General features: G+C 42.6%; 1 protein-coding gene across 1 annotated transcript; it reads left to right on the forward strand.

Moving 5' to 3' along the window:
* Positions 1–352: 352 nt before the first annotated feature.
* Positions 353–912, forward strand: LOC147625202 (uncharacterized). The gene is made up of 3 exons (XM_086817957.1): positions 353–413; positions 497–747; positions 829–912. The coding sequence occupies exons 1-3, from the start codon at positions 353–355 to the stop codon at positions 910–912; spliced, it is 396 nt and encodes a 131-aa protein (XP_086674083.1).
* Positions 913–18,557: the final 17,645 nt, after the last annotated feature.

Raw genomic sequence — 18,557 nt, forward strand, 5'->3', positions numbered from 1 at the left:
TCCCTCTCAAAAAAAGGGAGATGTAATAAAAGGTAACATTGGGTTCTTCTGGACTGTATTTAAATATTTGTTTTTAATAGTTTTCTGGATTTTATTAATTTGTTTTTTTGTTGGACATACTATCTATAGACACCCGTAATTTGGAGAGTCCTATAGCACACAAGACAAGTACCAAGGGAGCTATGGTGTATGCTCCACTTTCTAGCTTTTTGTTCGTGGAGAAGCATGGAGTCAAAAATCATTCGAAGGTTTGGATTTACGATTACATAGTGCTTGGAAAAGAGTTTGCATCCGGAAACTTCAATGAGGGGTTTGCTTTTATGAGGGAGTTTTATGTGCGTTTGGGCCAAAGATGAGAAATTCCAAGCCAAGTAGTTGGAGTGTTGACCTTACTTTCATTGATCTTCCTACTGGTAAAACTTTTTTGATGTATACTCCTTTTTTGTGATGGTGTTTGTGTAAAAGGAACTTGCTGATATACATGATTAATGTGCAGGTTTGCCTATTCATGGGTTTCAAGGTATTCCACAATGGAATGTCCTTACAGATGACCACATGAAGTTCTCTCTATTGGCGGCATCATGTGTTATGGATGATATGGGATGGGTCTTAGTGTTTTGCTTGAGTTCTTCTCTTGTTTCTGTGGAGCGCTTTGCAAAGCGTACAGGCTTGGAGCTAGGTTTCAGATGGATTATGGAGAGCTCTGAGTCATTATCTCTGCTACAAAAGCATGGACATATGCAAAAGGTTTAAGTCTATTCACTTGAATGTTAATTCTTGCTATTTGTCATCTAATATTGTGTTGTTTTTTCTTTGTTGCCTGTATAGGTGAATGTATTTTATGCTTTGGCATTCCACAAGAGGGGAAAGGATCCTCCTTTCAATAGTGAGAGTGCATTAAAGGTTGGATGACACTTTCAGTACTTATTAGGAGTGCATTGAATTTAAATGATTGGAGGTTACTTTTGAATGTGATCACTTGATACTATGTGTATTTCAATTTGTAGGTGGGAAATATTTTGCAACAGGACCTCTCTTGTGAGATTATTGGTCATTACTTACCTTCAAGCAATAGAGCACGACGTGGTGGAAAAAGTGGTAGTTGGCGAGGGATTCTAGAGAGGAGTCCCTCTCATATGCTTATGTTTACTGAGGCTCTTTGCCCACGAACAGGTACAATATTGGAGTTGGGGGCTGGGACAGGGCCTATATTAAAGGCATCTATGCACACCGGCCGTGGTTGCTTGGTCATTGATAATGATGAGGAGATATGCAAGGATTACCTTTCACCATATATAGAGGAGATCTATGGCACAAAAAAGGTGGCAGACCTTGGAGAAAGTGACACATCCTCTGGTGATTATGAAGTGCATGATGCACCATCCGACTAGTAAGTAAAACATGCATGTCTTTCTATTACATTTTTCTTTTCTCTTTTTCTTTGATGTTGTCATGGAAGTTTAAAGTGAGTTACCATGTTATGCAGAGGCAATGGCAATACACATGACAAGCACCACTGTGGATGATCGATCATTGGGATGGGAGAAACGTAGGAGAAGGTGTATTTTTCTTGATGATGAAGCAAATGAGAAGTAGTCTTTTGCATAGCGCTATTTTTGGATTATGTGGATTCATGCTTTCCTGCCCCCCCACACAGACTCATAGCTTCATTTTTTGAGCTTGATAGATGATGTATTACTTGACTCTTGTATTAGGTGGATTGCAGGTCTATGTCATAAAGGATTCACAAGCCATTCTCTTGTTTTGTTGGTACTTTTTGTAGCTTGATGATTAATGTTTTTATGTAGCTTCATAAGATACATGAGTATGTTTGAGGCTAGAGATGTTAGAACCCTGAAATCATGCACATCGCATGAATTTGGTTCTCACTTGGACTAAAGAACAATGAACCTTCTTGTTGGCAACTTAGATGATTTAATATCACATTCATGGACCTTTACTAAAATTGCACATAGTCCTAGACATGATGAAATTTGCCCAATATATCTCTTAAATCCATCTATAATACTTTTGTTGATGATGCGTTTTTCAAAATTTTTCTCTGTGTTGACTACAAACATGTAACAAGGACCTAATTGTTTGCCTATTTATTTCCAAGCAGCCAACCAGTTAAAGCATATTCTTGTGGCTCCTCTTTTAGGAGGTATTGTATTTCATAGGGAAATAAGGTTTTATTATTATCTCGGAATTGTTGCTCATAAAATACCCTTGCTCGCAACGCTCATTGGTTTACGCTCATTGTATTGACGCACCCTATCTTATCCTCTTTTAAGTGATTGCTATATTCTTTTACTTTAAGATGTTTTGTCCAAATCGCCCAATTCGAATGGATGAACCTTACCAACATTCCCCGTATGTTTCCATTCACATAATCCTGAGTCGGAAGATTTTCTTCCAACAAAGAATTGCCCTCTTGTTTGGAGCTGCAAGACTGGCAGAAATTCTTGTTTCTCCCGAGCCTTTCATCTTTCCTTCCATTAATTATGATCTCACCTTTGATGTGTTTATCTTTATCTTAACCTAGGGAGAGAAGGAGGTGAGGAGGCTCTGAGGTTTCATACAAGTGTGTTTTGATTCTAAGAAGTGACCGAAGTCAAAATCCCAACTTTATGTCACACTACCACACACTCTTGAAGCGGGAATCGCCATAAATACTCCATCATGCCCCATTAAAAATGCTCGTCCAAGCTGTAACTTTGGACACTATTGCTTTGTATCTTGAATGTATGACCCTCTGGTGTATCTACCGCGACTCCTTGATGTAAGATAATGGCGGTAGCTCTTGTTAATCCTAGAATTGGAGTAACATCCCCCCCTTCCTAATGGCGATCGTGTGATCGCACATTGAAGACCTTTGTGTGGGGAGAATGAACAAGCTTTTTCAATGGCGTTGATGTTGAGCTACATTCAATGGTCTTTGTTTCTCCGGAAGGAATAAGAAAAGCTAGTTAATGAATGAATAGGTTAGTGGTGTATTGGGAATTCCTAACAGGGTGGGGGTGGGTTTTTTTGTGAATGATTGTATTTCTAATATTTGTGTGTCCCTTTTTTTGGCTCAATTGGTTTTGGCAATCATCGGCAAGGTTACATGTGTTTTTTGTTAGTGGTGGGGACACTAAGAGGTGTTAATAATGGGAGAGAAGAGAGAGAAGGATCCAGATGAACATAGACTTAATCATCAAAATGAGATGGTTATTCTGAGTTCCTCATTTGATTCATTGAAATGACATTCGTCATTTGAAGTAATTGGCTTGCGAGATTATTTTCCTTTGTGTGGTAGGATTCTTGTCAAATATTTGTTGAGTAGGACCTGATCATGTCGTCTTCTACCAGTGTTTTTTATGTTAATATGATTATTTAAGTGCTCTTATGAAAAAGCAGATTTACATGAAGTACAAGAATTGAGTCATATAGACTCATATTGAACTGATGTGTGTTGAAGTAGCCACTTGTTGGTGAGGGTTGAAAGAATTACATCGACTTGCGGAGGATAATATAGAGATCTTCACTAGGGATTGAAAATCATTGAGTTGTGAAGATTGTGGCATCGTTTGGAGAGGTTTGTAATTTGAAGGAAAATTCTAGGCGATGGGTTGTACCATTGACCAGGCTTTCACCCACCATGGCCCCTCCATCTAGAGATGTACCTGGAAGTTGTCGATGGTGAGGCTTTGGTGCAAATGTTCTCTAGTGCATGAGTATGGATATATACTAATGGAGCAGTTGCTACATTAATTTGGCCAAAAGAATAGTAAGCAATAAGCTTTCCTTTTGGGATTAAATAAAACTATCCCCCCAGCCCTAGATTTCCTGGAAGGGCTAAAGGTTCCATCAAAATGTATAGTGCAAGTAGTTCGTGGTGTCTCCAAATCTTCATATACTTCTTCGTTTGTTCCTGTTCCTTCTTCCTCTTCCTTCCTTGTAAGCAAATATGCAAGAGAGGCCCTAGTGGTGTTTTCTGTAATAAAAGTGAAAGAGAATTCTTGAAGCTCACAAATCCACTTTGCAAACTTCCCTCCTGTAGGATTGGGTTTGCGGACCAAGAATTGTAAAGAAGGTTTAGAAAAAAGGACGAGGTAACAAATATGACTTGAACTTCTTTACTGCAAAGACAAGAGACAAACCACCTTTCTCCATTTCACCATACCTCTCCTCGGCATCAGTGAGTTGTCAGCTTGCATAATACACTGGTTGAATATGCTCTTGCTCTCCCTTTTGCAAGAGTATAGCACCCATTGAATGTGATGAGACACTTGGGTTCACATAAAGAACCTCCCCCAGCCTAGGAGGCTGCACAATTTCACTTTGACTCATGCATTCCTTGAGCAAACAAAAAGATTGAATTTGATCGGGCCCCCATTGGAAAGAAATATTATTCTTTGTCAACAGATTTATAGGATACATCTTCTCAGAGAACATGTCAACAAAGCATTGGTAATACTTTGTTTTACCTAAAATCCTCCTTACCTCCCTTACATTGGTAGGTGGTGGGAGGGCCACAATTTCCTGCACCTTCTCAGGATCCATCTCTATGCCTTCTTCTGAGATAACATGTCACAAGAGAACCACCTTCCTTCGTGCCAAGCAACATTTTCCAGGATTAACACACCCTTTTGCATCATCAATACTTCGCAAGGCCAACCTCAACTTTTCCAAGTGATCCATGTGGCTTAAATAAATGGAAAAATCATCCAAAAAGACCCTTATAAACTTTCCCAAGTAAGGTGTAAATACCTGACTCATGAAGCATTGAAAAGTTGCTGGTGCATTGGTCAAGCCAAATGGCATCACTCTATAGGCATACACTCCCCAAGGGGTGATAAATGAGGTTTTCCTTTGATCTTCTTCACAAATCCAGATTTGAAAGTATCTAGAGTATCCATCACACACTGAATACAACTCATGACCTGCAACTTGATCCAAAATCTCATCCTGAAAGGGTAGAGCAAAATAATCCCTCTTTGGGCATGCATTCAAAGGGCGAAAGTCCACACACACGTGCCATTTTTCACCCTTTTTGGGAGTGACTACAACTGGGGAAATCCACTCTAAATTCTCTACTGGAAAACCCTTTTTGGGAGTGACTACAACTGGGGAAATCCACTCTGAATTCTCTACTGGAAAAATAAATCCAGCTTCAAGCAAATTACTTACCTCATTCTTAAGCACCTCTGCTTGCACTACTCCTAAATGCCTTAGCTGCTGTACCACTAGCTTACTTTGGGGCTTGAGATCAATCTCGTGCTCTACTAGGGTAACTTGGTGTACTTGTGAGTAGCTGTTTGCAAAAAGGTTAGAAAATCCATCCAACATTTTTCAGTAATTCTCCCTTTCAGTACTTGCTATGGACTCATCAAGAAGAAGTTCTTTATGTTGGTGAAGACTAGTGAGGTCCACATCTGCTTTCTCGAACATGGTTGAAGAAGCTTCCCCTTCCAAGGCTCCATTGTCTTCAGCATCCCCTCGATCCCTTCCCAGGGAAAGACCAAATGCAATTCCCTCCACCTCCCCTTTTGAGATGGAATCCTCCGAGCTACCACTTGCCTCCTCTTCATCGGATGACTCTGCTAACTCTGAACTTTTAGAAGTTGAAGGTTCACCTCTTACCACTTTCTTTGCGAGATGACTCTTGATGTTGTAGTGGACCTTCTTATTCTCACCTTGTAGAATAAGATCACTTGTCTCCCACTTTTGAATTGCCTTCACTTGGTGAAGCCATGGCCTACCCAATATCAATGGGTAAGACCTAGCATCAGGCTTTGTAGGAATGACTTGGAAAGTTATAGGCATAGAAATACCACATACATACACTCCCAAATTCTTGACAATACCTAAGGTTTTAACCCTAGTATTATGAGCCAGTTTGATGCCATAGAGAGAGTTAGTAGAAGATAACTTTAAATCTGCATCTTTCATTGTTTTTTCACTCATGATATTGATTGACACACCTCCATCAATGCATGCATTAGAAATTTTTTGCCCCTCAATGATGACATCAATCACAGGCACATCATCTCCTACATCAATATCCACCTTTTGAGCCATAGGAGTCCTATTATCCCTTTTCTTCTTTTTCTTAGATTCCCTTGTGCTAGCCAGCTTACCCCATTCCTTTCTGAGCTTTAGAGAGAGTTCCAAAAGCTGCCCAAATGTGATCTATGCCATTTTCTCCCTAAGATCTATTAAGAGGTCATAACTAAGAGATCCTTGTCCAAGAGGAAAGGCAGATTGTCCAAATTTTCTCCTAGACGACTTCTTCTTCTTATTATTTTTCTTCTCTGAATCTTCAAATTTATCTTCTTGTTCCTCTTTTTCTTGGCTCCTAGTTTTATGACCCCTTTTTGCCATTAATGGCATCAATGTTTCCCCTTCTTCTTCTGAGCATGTTTCCTCTAAAAGTGCTAAACTTTTAATCTCTCTTTTCCTCAATTTTGGACACTCAGTGCGATAGTGTCCCTTCTCTTGACATTCATAGCATGTGACACTACTTCTATCCCTAGGTTTATCCTCAACTCGTGGAACCCTAAGTGGCCTTGCGTTGACTAAGTGTAACTTCAAATCAGCAAATTCTGCAATAAGTTGTGCAATGTTATGATCCAAGGATGGAGTTTGTACGTAAGATGTAAGATCTGTGTCCCCACCGTGCAACAAATTCAAGGGTGCTAGTAGCAGAAGTAGCACTTCTTGCGCAGGGCAGGGTCCCACACTCCGGGCCTTGCCCCCCACAGATATCCAAACAAGAGACTAATCCATCGATTCTTCCAAAACTGAACCCGAAAAAACTTCCCTTGCCCGAAAAGTATGAGTGATTCCTCCAGGATAAATTTTTCTCTAACGTAGTCAAAAAACCTTAACTAACTGAACTAATCTGACCGAACCCGTAATTCCCATAGTGAGATCAAGAAAAAGATTGCACTTGGATCATAGAGACCAATGATTTTTCTTCATTGAGAGGCACAGCTGTTGATTCTTTTATATAGAACAATTTTTGTCTCAGATTTACTTCATCTATCGTACCATAACAAAATTGAGTCTCAAATTTAGGGATCCATCAGTCCAGCCTAACTCCATCCACTCCCATGGGTTAGCCAACCGCCAAACCACTGAACTAATGGGATCCAATTAAGAATTTGGTTAGGTTTTGTCTCGTGTACCAGGGAAAAAAGTTCCCAGGCCCCCTAGCCGGATATTCATGCAAACTTAAAACTAGACACACCACTTATACACCCAATATGAAATTGCCTTTTTCACAGAATCAGCTATCTTTAAAAAATAATCTTTTAATGAAACCATTGTGTCATTGATAATAATCCTCAAAATCTCCGGTTGAATCCTTATTTCCAATCATTCCTTCATCGGTGTACCTATGGCATCATTGGCAACAACCAGAACGCTCACCACCTATCCACTCAGGGGCCTTTTCGATAGTTCCTAGCTCATAGTAACCAGCAACATATTCACATATCAAAAATGGAATCTCCATTGAAGATCAGCAAGATCAACCAACGAATCCATATAAAAGAGCCATGGACTCATCCGTTGAGGACACCAAGGTCAATCAACCGGATCCATGCCCGAATTCAGAAAACAACTCTTACTCCTTGTTCCAATATCTTCCATGATGCACGTGTGGGTATTGTTGGAGACCTAGAGCCCAAGCACCGTCGTATGGTCAGCACCCTCTAGGATCCTTTGTAGGTAACCTAGCACTTCACTCATAGGCCGCTTCCTTGGTCCCTCATCCACCATACCAGAAGCTTACCATTTTAATCAAACCGAGGCTGCTGGTCAAGACCTCGACCACCGGACCCTTTTCGATAAATCCTAGCTCATAGTAACCGCCGACAGTATATTCACATATAAAAAATGGAATCTCCATTGAAGATCAGCAAGATCAACCAGCAAGATCAACCAATAGATCCATATAAAAGAGCCATGGACTCATCCATTGAGGACTAACAAGGTCAATCAACTAGATCCATGCCCGAATTCAGAAAACAACTCTTATGCCTTGTGCCCAATATCTTCCACAATGCATGTGTGGGTATCATTGGCGACCCAGAGCCCAAGCACCGTTGTCGTGCCATGGCACGTCTATGGTGTGAAACCATGCATGTGAGGCCATTAAATACAAATTCAAATGCATGGGATTAAGTGCCATGACTTGAGTCATTATATGATGCCCATGTACATATGTTCATATTGTAAATGAGGTTCAATAAGACGAGCTGAAGCTAAGCTAGGTCTCGAAGCCTCAGCACATGAGTGTGGTGTGAATCATGGAGTTTTTATGCTTATGGTGAACCTTGGGGGCTAGCAGAAGTCCCTATGCCTTTGTACATAGGTTTGGATTTTGCTTGAGTATTTAACAGCTTTTCTTGGCCCCGCGAGATAGTAAAATGCTCAGAAATCATGCTTGAGATGATAGTGGCATTTGATTGAGGTTCAAAATGGCATGGATATGGCCATGGTCATGACTACATGGTGACTGAGACATGTGAAAGAGGATGTCAAGAATCTTTGGTCAATGCGTGGGAATTACCCCTTGTGAGTCTTGGTGTAAAGATGCTTATCAACCTTAAGAAATGGAGAAAATCAAGGGGACGCGGCATGATGATCCGAAGCATAAGGAAGGAGGGGCTCTTTTAGCATGGTTGTGGCCATCATTTAGGCTTTGAAGGGAAATAAAATAAAATATATATATATATATTATGTGACCACCCTATAATAGTCCACGTGGAAGGTTTTGTAGGCCGCCAGCGTGATCATCTAGAGGCTGGCAAATATTGGAGAAGGGTAGTAGCCGCTCGTGGAAACCAACGCCGGGGGCTAGTGATTCTGGGGGGGATCGGAACTGCTGGGGCTCTGGGAAGCAGCTACAGTGAGGGTTAGCTGGGGTAGAGAGACCGCTTGGCTGGGAATTGTGCACGGACCAGAGGTGACAAAGGCTGGAGCACAGCCGCAAAGAAAGGCTTTTGTTTTTTTTGCATGGCCAGGCGCAGCTATATACCGCCGGGCGGGTAATTTTGCAGCCAGAGAGAGGCAAGTATAGGTGGTCGCCTCTGGACAAGAGTGAGTCTGGAGCGAGCAGGCCCTTGGTGGGGGTGGCGAGCTGGCGCAGAGGGCACGAAAAAAGACGGCCGCCGGGTAGAGAAAAGGGGTTCGAATCTGTGTGTGGAGGAAAACCCTTCTTTGCATCAAGCTCAGTTGCTCTTTATGTTTTTCTATACGCTGTCACCTATTTGGTGTTCGATCTACGTAGCCTTTTTTTGGTGGTGCTGGTGCTACTTGTGATAGTCTGAGCTGAGGCTTTGGTGTGATCGTGGGGTGTGAAGAAGTTGTCGTAGCTTGAGAAAGAAGGTGGATCGCTACTGGGATCTGTCTCTGAGATCGATCTGCAAACCATAAAATGAAGGCATCTCAGCCATGATGGGTGTAAGGTGGCAAATACTCTTTGTTGAGTTCCAGTTTATTATTGGTATATTGGGGTGTCATTTTCGGTGGTTATTAGAAAGCTGGGAATCATTCCCCTATAGCTATGAGTAGGCTGAATCTGTTGTGGTAGTGAAGGTGCTTCCCGACTGGTTGTCAAGTGTATCGGGGCTGTTTCTATTTTAATCTCTGTTGGGAAGATCTCTCATAATTCTGGGGCCATTGGGCTGTGGTTTTTTTTTGGGTGTCAACTGGCTGTTAGTTTTTTTTTAACACGAAAAGCATTGGTGGTTTGCTCTGGGTGGGGGCTATTCACATGATGTTTACAAGAAGATATTATCTTTGATGTGTTGTGAAGTTGGAGCCTTTTCTTTGGCTTTGGATGGAGAGGCTATCTACATCATTCGACTTAATACTCAAAAAACAAGGAAGATCAACTTTGGCTTGATTTGAGCAAGGGCTTCTGCTGGTGGTTCCCCTTGAAGAGATAAATATTTTGTTTCCTTGCTGGGATTGGAAGCTACTCTCACAGCCAGAAGTCTCGCACTTGCCCAGCGATACCGCCCACGTCACGACAGCTTTGGTGAACCCGACGTGAAACTGTTGGGGTGAGAGTTAGTGGTGAAATACACAGTGCAAGCTATGGCTGAGAATCCTGAGGGACAGGGGGTTCGTTTTGACCCCAGGATTATGCAAATGTTTCAGATGTTTACTATGTATATGCAACAGCAGCAACAAGCGGCTGAGAGGGGGCAAATTTCCACGACTAAAGCACTGCGATCAATCGTGAAGAAGGTGGATCAATTTGATGGTAAAGACATCACAAAGTACCTGCACAATTACACAAAGGAAATGGAGCTAAATAGGGTGACTGAGGAGGATATGGTTTGAAGCTTTGAGCTGGTATGTGTCCCTGAAATAAGAGAGCGCATAAGAGGATTACAGGCAGCACATGGTGGTAGAAATTGGGAGGAGTTCAAGCTTGCTTTGAAGGATGATTATTTCATGGAGGATGCCGAGCGGGTGACCAAACGAACTTTCTTGGAGTGGGTTACAAAACCCAAAATTGGAATTTCTGCAGAGTTATGATGAGTGTGGTTGGTCAATTAAATCCAAAAAAGTGTTTTTTGGCTCAACCGAGGGTGAAGCTCTTGGGCCATGTTGTTTCAGAGAATGGTATTGATCCAGATCCCGATAAAGTCAAGTCTCTTCTTCTTCTTCCTACACCAAAGAATACAAGGCAACTGGCTACTTTTGTGCAAAAGGTGAAGTATATGGCTCGATTCATCTCTCTATCGTCACAGTTGTTATATCCTTTGCAGCAGCAAGCAGCAAAGCATGATCCTTTGCATTGGACGGAGGAGTGTGAGGTAGTTTTCCAAAAAGTGAAAGAGGTGTTGGGTGCTATTCCTACAATGCAGGCACCTAACTGAGAACAGGTATTTTATGTCAACCCTTCAATAGGTGAAGATGCAATTGGAGCTATGTTGTTACAGAAGGGGAAAGAATCACATTATATGCAACCAGTTTACTGTGCTAGCAGAGTAAAACTTGCTAGAGAAAGGTTGTTATCAGAAGTGGAACTTGTTATGGTTAGTGTGATGTATGCATGTAGGCGGTTCCGCCATTACTTGTTGCCTCGCCCCTTTGTGTTTTTGACGAGCTACACTTTTTTGCCTTAGTTGATAAATGGCACAAATTTATCTAAGGCTATGATGAAGTGGGTGATTGAGTTGCAGGAGTTTACTTTCTCATTCTTGGTGGAAGAGAGTTCCAGGGCTACCTTAGCTGATCTACTGACATATAAGGAGAGTCCTCTTCTGATAAAGGAGGAAACCATCAAGAAGCCAGTTGAGGATGCGACTGAATTGGTGAATGCACACTTATTATATTTTGATGGTTCTTACAGGAAAAGCCATGATGCAGCCTTAGGAGGTTTGGTGCTTTATGATCCACAGGGTTGCCTTGTTTTTAAGAAGGGTGTTAAGGTGGATGCACATAGCAACAATGAAGCGGAGTATCTGACTTTGGAAGTTGGATTGCAAATATGTTTGAAGCATGGTGTACACAGGATTCGCATTCGAGGAGATGCATTGCTTGTGGTAAAACAGGTATTGGGAGTTTGGAAGTCAAAAAATATGTTACTCAAAGAGATGTGTTTTAAGATTAAAGGTTTGCTAAAGGAATTTGAAGCTTGGAGTCTAAAGCATGTGGATCGAGGCCATAATGAGGAGGCTCATGAAGCAGCCCATGATTGGTGAAGTTTTTGTTCTTAAAGCTCATGCATCATTTTATTGTGGCAGGGAGAATTTACAAGATGTTGAGAAGTTTTTGTTAACAGGGATGATTCCTAATGGTATTGACAAATCAAAAAAATATGGTTTCATCATGAAAGCTGCAAGGTATGTGATGGTTGGTGATGCTTTGTATTTGAAGGGAATTGATTTGATAATGCGACGGATACCTTGGAAGGAAGAAATCTACAAAATTCTTAAGGAAAACCATGAAGGAGCATGCGGTGGACATTTTGCCTCAAAGATTACCTTGCATAAGGTATTGCAGGAAGGTTATGTATGGCCAAGTGTACATAAGGATGTTAATCATTGGTGCAGGTCATGCAAACAATGCCAAGCTCATAGTAGATGGATATTAAGGCCTGAAATGAGGAAGATAATTCTTGCTTATGATGTTTTTGAAAAATGGGAAATTGATGCTGTGGGACCATTGCCTATTACTAGCCGAGGGAAGTGCTACATCTTGACTACAGTTGATTACCTTTCTAGATGGGCGGAAGCAAAGGTAGTGAAACAAATTACTGCTAAGGAGGTGGCAAAGTTTGTATATCAGGATATTTGCTGTAAGTTTGGTGTGCCATTGGAATTGCTTTCTGATCAGGGTCCAGGTTTCAGAGCAGAGCTTATGGACTATTTGTGTACAAAGATGAAGATCACAGTTTTACCACACCTTACTATCCACAGTGTAATGGCCTAAATGAGCGTTTCAATGGTGAATTGATCAAGATTTTATTTAAGGTGACAGAGCAACAAGGCAAGAATTGGGATTTGGAGTTGCCTGCTGCCTTGTGGGCATACAGGACAGCAATTAAGACTGGTACGGGTTTCACTCCATTTCATTTTGTTTATGGGAAGGAAGCCTTATTGCCTATTGAGGTGGAGATACCAGCTGTTAAAATGTTGGAAAAGCTTTTGGAAGAGCCTAAAGATGCCCTTAAAGAGCGGCTATTATATTTACAAGAAGCACAGCTAGACAGGGATAATGCTTTGAAGCATTATGAAGATATGCAAGCAAGGACGTTGGAGAAGTTCAACAAGAGAATTAAAAGCAAAGGAATTATGAAGGATGACTTGGTATTACGTTATAATAGCAGGCTGGATAATTCCTTTCATAAGAAGTTCCAAATTAAGTGGGAGGGACCTTTCTTGGTGATGCAAGGATTTGCAAATGGTACCTATCAATTGGCAGATTTAGATGGGACTTTACATGCTTCCAGGGTAAATGGATACAGGTTGAAGAAGTATTATGCACGTCTAATGGTGATTGTGCAGGATACAGTGTCTGAAGATGTGATTTCAGATGAAGGGCAGTTTTATGTCGGGCGTTTTTCTATAAAGGTGTTTTGAGTCCGTGTACATATGGGATGCATGGTGTGCAATAAAACTTTGCCCTGAATGCCCTGGCAAGTGTACAGACTGAATGGCTTTGGAGTGAGTTAGTGCATGCATTTTTCTTTGGAGCAGCTGCTGGAGACTTGAAATTTTTATTGTATGAGCTTTTTGTTGGTCAAGAAGGTGTCTTGGATGTGTGTAAATAAGAGGTGGAAGAGCATGAGGATGTCAATGATGGGGTTTTGATGAACCTCTAGTAGAAATGGATGTACATATTTTGGTTTATGTGGAGAGAGTCCAATTTAGACTGTAAATATTGAAATCTCTCAGGCGACGCCAGCAAAATATGGATTGTTCTTATGCTTGAGTTTGGAGGGTCTTTCAGGTTTGGAATGGCCATGTCTTGGTAAGTGATGATGCTGATGATTATGGCCGTAGACAGCTCTTGTATTCGAAAGTCGTAGGCGCCGTATATCAAGGTGAAGCAAAGCATTAAGGTTGTGATGATGCAAGGTATGAAGGTTGGGATGATGGCCATTAGTGAGGCTTTGAAAAAAATATATAAAATATATACATTAAATAGTGGCCAGCTTTGGAATAGACACGTGGAGGCCTTATGGGCTGCCAACTCGAGGTCTAGAAGGCGCGAAGGCGTGAAGAATGGAGAAGGTGGCAACCGAGAAAAGAAGAGAGGGTCTTGCTGCAGAGCACGAGGAGAGCCAGAGAAGGTGGTCACCTAGAAAAAAACCACCGGGTCGCCGAGTAGAAGGAGTGGAATCACCTTCTGGGGTGTTGTTACTGCAGAGAGAGGGTCGCCTTAATAGTGGTTTGGTAGAGGCTGGGTTTGGCAGGCTGTCGAGTGAGTGATTAGCGCCATGCTGGTCGAGCTGCTGTAGGCGTGGAGGCGCAAAGGACGGTGTCGTGTGGTGACTAGAGCCCTGGGTTTAGCAGGCTGGCGAGTGATCGTGCTGTGAAGAGCCTGGCTGGTGATATGGCAGGAACCAACAGAGAACGCTGAAGGAGTGGTGGTAAGAGAAAGAGGACCGCCTTGGGGGGATTCAGCAGGCGACGGCTAGAAAGGAGAAGGGCTGCCAAACAGAGAAAAAACTGGCCTTGCGTAGGTGCTGCAGACGAGTAGAGGCTAGCAAAGAGGCGAAGGAGTGACCGCCTTGCTGTTGAGGGGCAGAGTGCGCTGCAGAGGGCCAGGTGATAGCCGCTTTGGTGACCAACATGCAGAGCCGACAAGAGAGAATATGGCTGCAGGCGAAGGCTGCAGAGAGCTGGCGACTGAGAAGCTGGGCGACGTGAAGGGAAGGCACTGGCTGCAGGCGAAGTCAGAGGGGCAGCAAAGTATGGGAGCCGCCTGGAGGAGTTGGCCGTAGATGCTGCCTGGAGGGTGCTTCTTCAGGAAGGGCATACAGTGCTAAGTGCTAAGCGTGGAGAGAGCTGCAGAGAGCTGGCGATACCACCTTGTGGGAGAGCTGCAAGTTCTCGGGCATAGCAGCAGGCAAGGGAAAGGAAGACTATGATGAGAAATCAATGTAGAGGTTCTTGAAACCTTGAATTGTGCATGGCAAGGGTCTAGTGGACACATGAACCAAGTGTGGTTCAGTTTCTTTTGAGTCGTGGGCTGCTATAGCCACAGACAAGGGAAACAAATCTATTGCAAGATTGCAAGGCGGGTGATGCTGTGTGAGCTATGAGAGGGAGTGTGTGATGTGTTAATAACGGAAGTGGTGGCAGTTGTGAACTTGTCTTTGTGTGATTTCTCGCCTGCTGATGTGATCAGGCTGGAGCTTGAGAAGCTTCTGTCATTATTTTCTGTGTTTGTGTTTGGACAATTGTAAGTTCCCCTCTGTACTTCGCCGATTGAGTTGTAGATTAAGCAATAGAGGTGTCTTGCTTTTTCGATTTGAGCCTGTGGTGTGTGATGGTGGTGGATGGATGAGGGTACAGGAGTAGGGATATGAGGAAAGGTGTGGTCTACTGCTGATTTTCTTTCCAGCTAGAGAAGCTGGTGGTGCCCCTTGTGCTTGTGAGTGTTCCGAAGGTGGTGAGTCGGCGAGCTATAGCGGCCTTCCTGTGTTCCTAAGCTACTCGACACATACCACTCCTTTTCCTGTTAACCGCAACCGTACCTTTCTCCCCGAGACATGCAAGCCATTGATCCACATCCTTATTGGCACACCATCCTTTCAATCGTACTTTGCGCAGCATCCACACCTGTACCCCACAGTTATATAAACCCCTAGGGTGCTCCATGGACAGCACGCATGTCTGCATAGCCTATACTTTATTGTGTCGCCATCTGTACCGCCCTCTGTCCCTATGCAGTGTACTTGGTGCAGTGCAGCCGCCCTTTCCTGCCGCCCTTCTCAACACCCCCTCATCTACCACTTTTCAGATACGGCAACTTTCCTCAACTCCCCCCATGTTAGATGACAGTGTCCTTAGCTCTTCCCTCCTCCCCCCCCCCCCCCCCCCCCCGCGTGTGGAGAGACTTACAGCAACACCCCTCTCTCCTTTAGCAAAATGTTTTTGTTAAGAACATCTCACAAATTCCCCCCCACCCCATCTTAAGCAAGAAGTTTTAACCTTAGAGAGGTTTTAACCTTAGAGAGGGTTCATGCACTGTGGTTTTTTGCTCATACGGTGAGCAAACGATCTCGGAATTGAGATCTGACTGGAGCATTACGACCACGACAATGAGCACTACAAGGTGACATTCAAGATGGCCCAATCCAAAAAACGCCATAATATTACCTCAAGAGGAGCACGCAACAATGAGATTAGAAAAGGTGCCCCTAATGCCCAACCCTCCCGTTACAAGCTCCTCAAGGAAATGGTCGCCAGGTTAGTTTGGTTATTTTTTAAAGAAGAGTTTTTTTCTTGAATATTAATGTTAATAAATATGTATCTTTTTCTTTTTCTTTTTTAAAGAATTGTTTGAAGCTACGATTTGAAGTGATGCTGTATTCAATGAATTGTATTGATATTGTTATCTTTAAGAGAAAGAGTGCAAGTTTTTCCTGGCTTCGATGCTAACTCCATTCCCTACTTGTGTAGCCGGGCGGCGTCATTAGCAAAACCCAGGAATGGCCCAAGATATCCCTCATACCATTGGGATAATAATGTTCACTGATTGAGGCGAGAGATTATGATGCTGTCTAGTTCTGAGGGCCCAGGCTAGTGCGGTGAATAAGCCCACCCTAGTGCATAGACATCCCTCTGAGGGGCGGGAGGATCGAGCGACAGAGCCTGAGAGGGTGACAGGCTGCTTGAGTCCTCGCCCCAGCGGTCGACGATGAGGTGTATGGTCACGTAGGGTTTTGCCCAACATGTAGAGGCTAGAAGGCTGAATTCTAGATCATCAGCAGTATAAAGGAAAAGAATAAGAGAGCCGGTTTGGCTTGTATGGGATTGATTCATGTATAAACTTTTTTTTATAAATCTTGTCTTTTGGCATTATTGTACTATGGCAAAGGGTTGTTTTAACAAACCTTGTGAAAAGGGCATTAATTAAGGAACATGTTCATTTATGTCAAACAATGTAGTAGAATTAACTAGAAAACAAAATTGACGTGTGAGTAGGGTGGAAAGTGGGAGGATGGAATACCGCGATGGCACCATCCTAGGGACAGGTGGACCCGATTAGTCGGGTAGCTTTCCAACAGATTAAGTGAAAGCCCTACGCTAGATAAATAGGTTCTCGAGCAATTCTATTCTAGAAGACTAGGCCAGCGATTGTGCCTTGCATGGATGAGGAAAAAAGTGTTCTCTCTAGGAATCAAGATTAGTAGTTGCCCAAATTATGATCAATTACCCTATGGGTGATTTAATTTTTAGAAGATCATGCTCCCCCTGTGGGATAGGACTAGGTCTCACCTATGAATCGTATCCTTGAATCTCTGCATGGTCAAGGTATCAATAAATAGGAAATTTTCTCCAAGTTAAGACTTAGTGGACTATCTTAAGTGTTTCCCCTATTTTGGAAGGGGGAAACCTTACAATTAGTATTAGATCTGATCTTAGCTCCTAGGACTTGCCATTTAAGGACTGTTTTGCAATGTATGTTTTACCTAACATAATGCTAATTAATAAAAACATCTTACTAAAAACAAGTTGAATTGATGTTTGAATGATTGTAGGAAGAGGAAGATGCCTACTCGAAGTTTCTAGTTTTCTAATGCATCTTGGAGACTTCTATAGTCACTCCATTTATTTTGGTTCATCGGTACTCCCAGGGCCAACACCTCTGTGACTATAGATGGGATTCGCATACCTCAGGATCGGTTGGTGTATGACTGAGTGATGTAGATCTTACCTGCTGACAAAGTAGCTATGTTGGGACCTACCCCAATCCAGAGTGTACCACCCTTACCATCAGTTTTTCGAGTCTTAGAAACTACAGCGGAACCCCCATACTTCACCTATGTGGACCGCTCTACCCTTATGTCATAGTCAAGCTTAGGAATTTCCCTTGATGGCAAAAAAGACTAATTATATTAGTCTCAGATCTTTGTAATAAAACTCATCCTTGTAAATATTTGGAAATAAAATGATTTCAATGTTTTACTCTCCAAAATAAGCGTTGTGCAAGTATGAACCTCTTGTAATCTTAAAATTGTTTTTACAATGATGGCCAGGACAATGAGCCTCCACTTCCCAATGCACTTTACACTAATATCCAGGAGAAGAATCTCCTGCTCAAGCAAATGCAACCTCCCTCCTTTAAAGGAGAAGGTTCAAAGATTGAGAAGGATGCTGAAGTCTGGATTGAAGTGATGGACGATTATTTCTCTACTGCGCCAATACTGGAGTAGCAAATCAATCTATGCTTGCACGCTTCGCCTCATCGGAGATGCTAAACTCTCGTGGAAACAGTGGTGCTGTGACAAGGGAGTCACCAAGCATTCTCAAACGTGGGAAGACATCAAGTAGGACGTGAAGGAAAGATATCTTCCCCCATCCCATGAATCCATAAAGATGAATGAGTTTTTTAGTATTAGGCAGTACAGCTTAACTCTTGAGGACTTCTATTCCAAATTTATCACTCTTCAAAAGTATGCCCCAGCTATGACTACTTCCTAGAGCAAGTGGCTCGTTTCTGCCAAGGGTTAAATGAACCCTTAGATTCCTGCCTTGAAGCAATGAGGCCAAGCACATTACAGGATGCTCTCATACGAGCAAAGCCCCTTGTGAAAGAAATGAGGATTGACAAAGCTAATCCCCTCAAAGAGATCTTACCTCCCTTAGGCAAATCCTAAAGATAAACCCTACAAGAAACCCCAACAGAATTTTCCCTACTACAACAGAGGGTGGCAAAGCAACTCTTTTGTCCCTCGCTCGTATGCTTCTTCTTCCAGAGAAGGCCCTCTGTGTTTTGAATGCAATGAGCCGGGACACTTTAGGGCCAACTATACCAAGATGGCAACATCATTTCCCCAAGGTGGCAAAGAAATTCAAGGCCGTGGAACC

The sequence above is a fragment of the Cibotium barometz genome, chromosome 24, assembly GCF_041138505.1.
Source record: "Cibotium barometz isolate CiBa-2024 chromosome 24, ASM4113850v1, whole genome shotgun sequence".
NCBI lineage: Eukaryota > Viridiplantae > Streptophyta > Polypodiopsida > Cyatheales > Cibotiaceae > Cibotium > Cibotium barometz.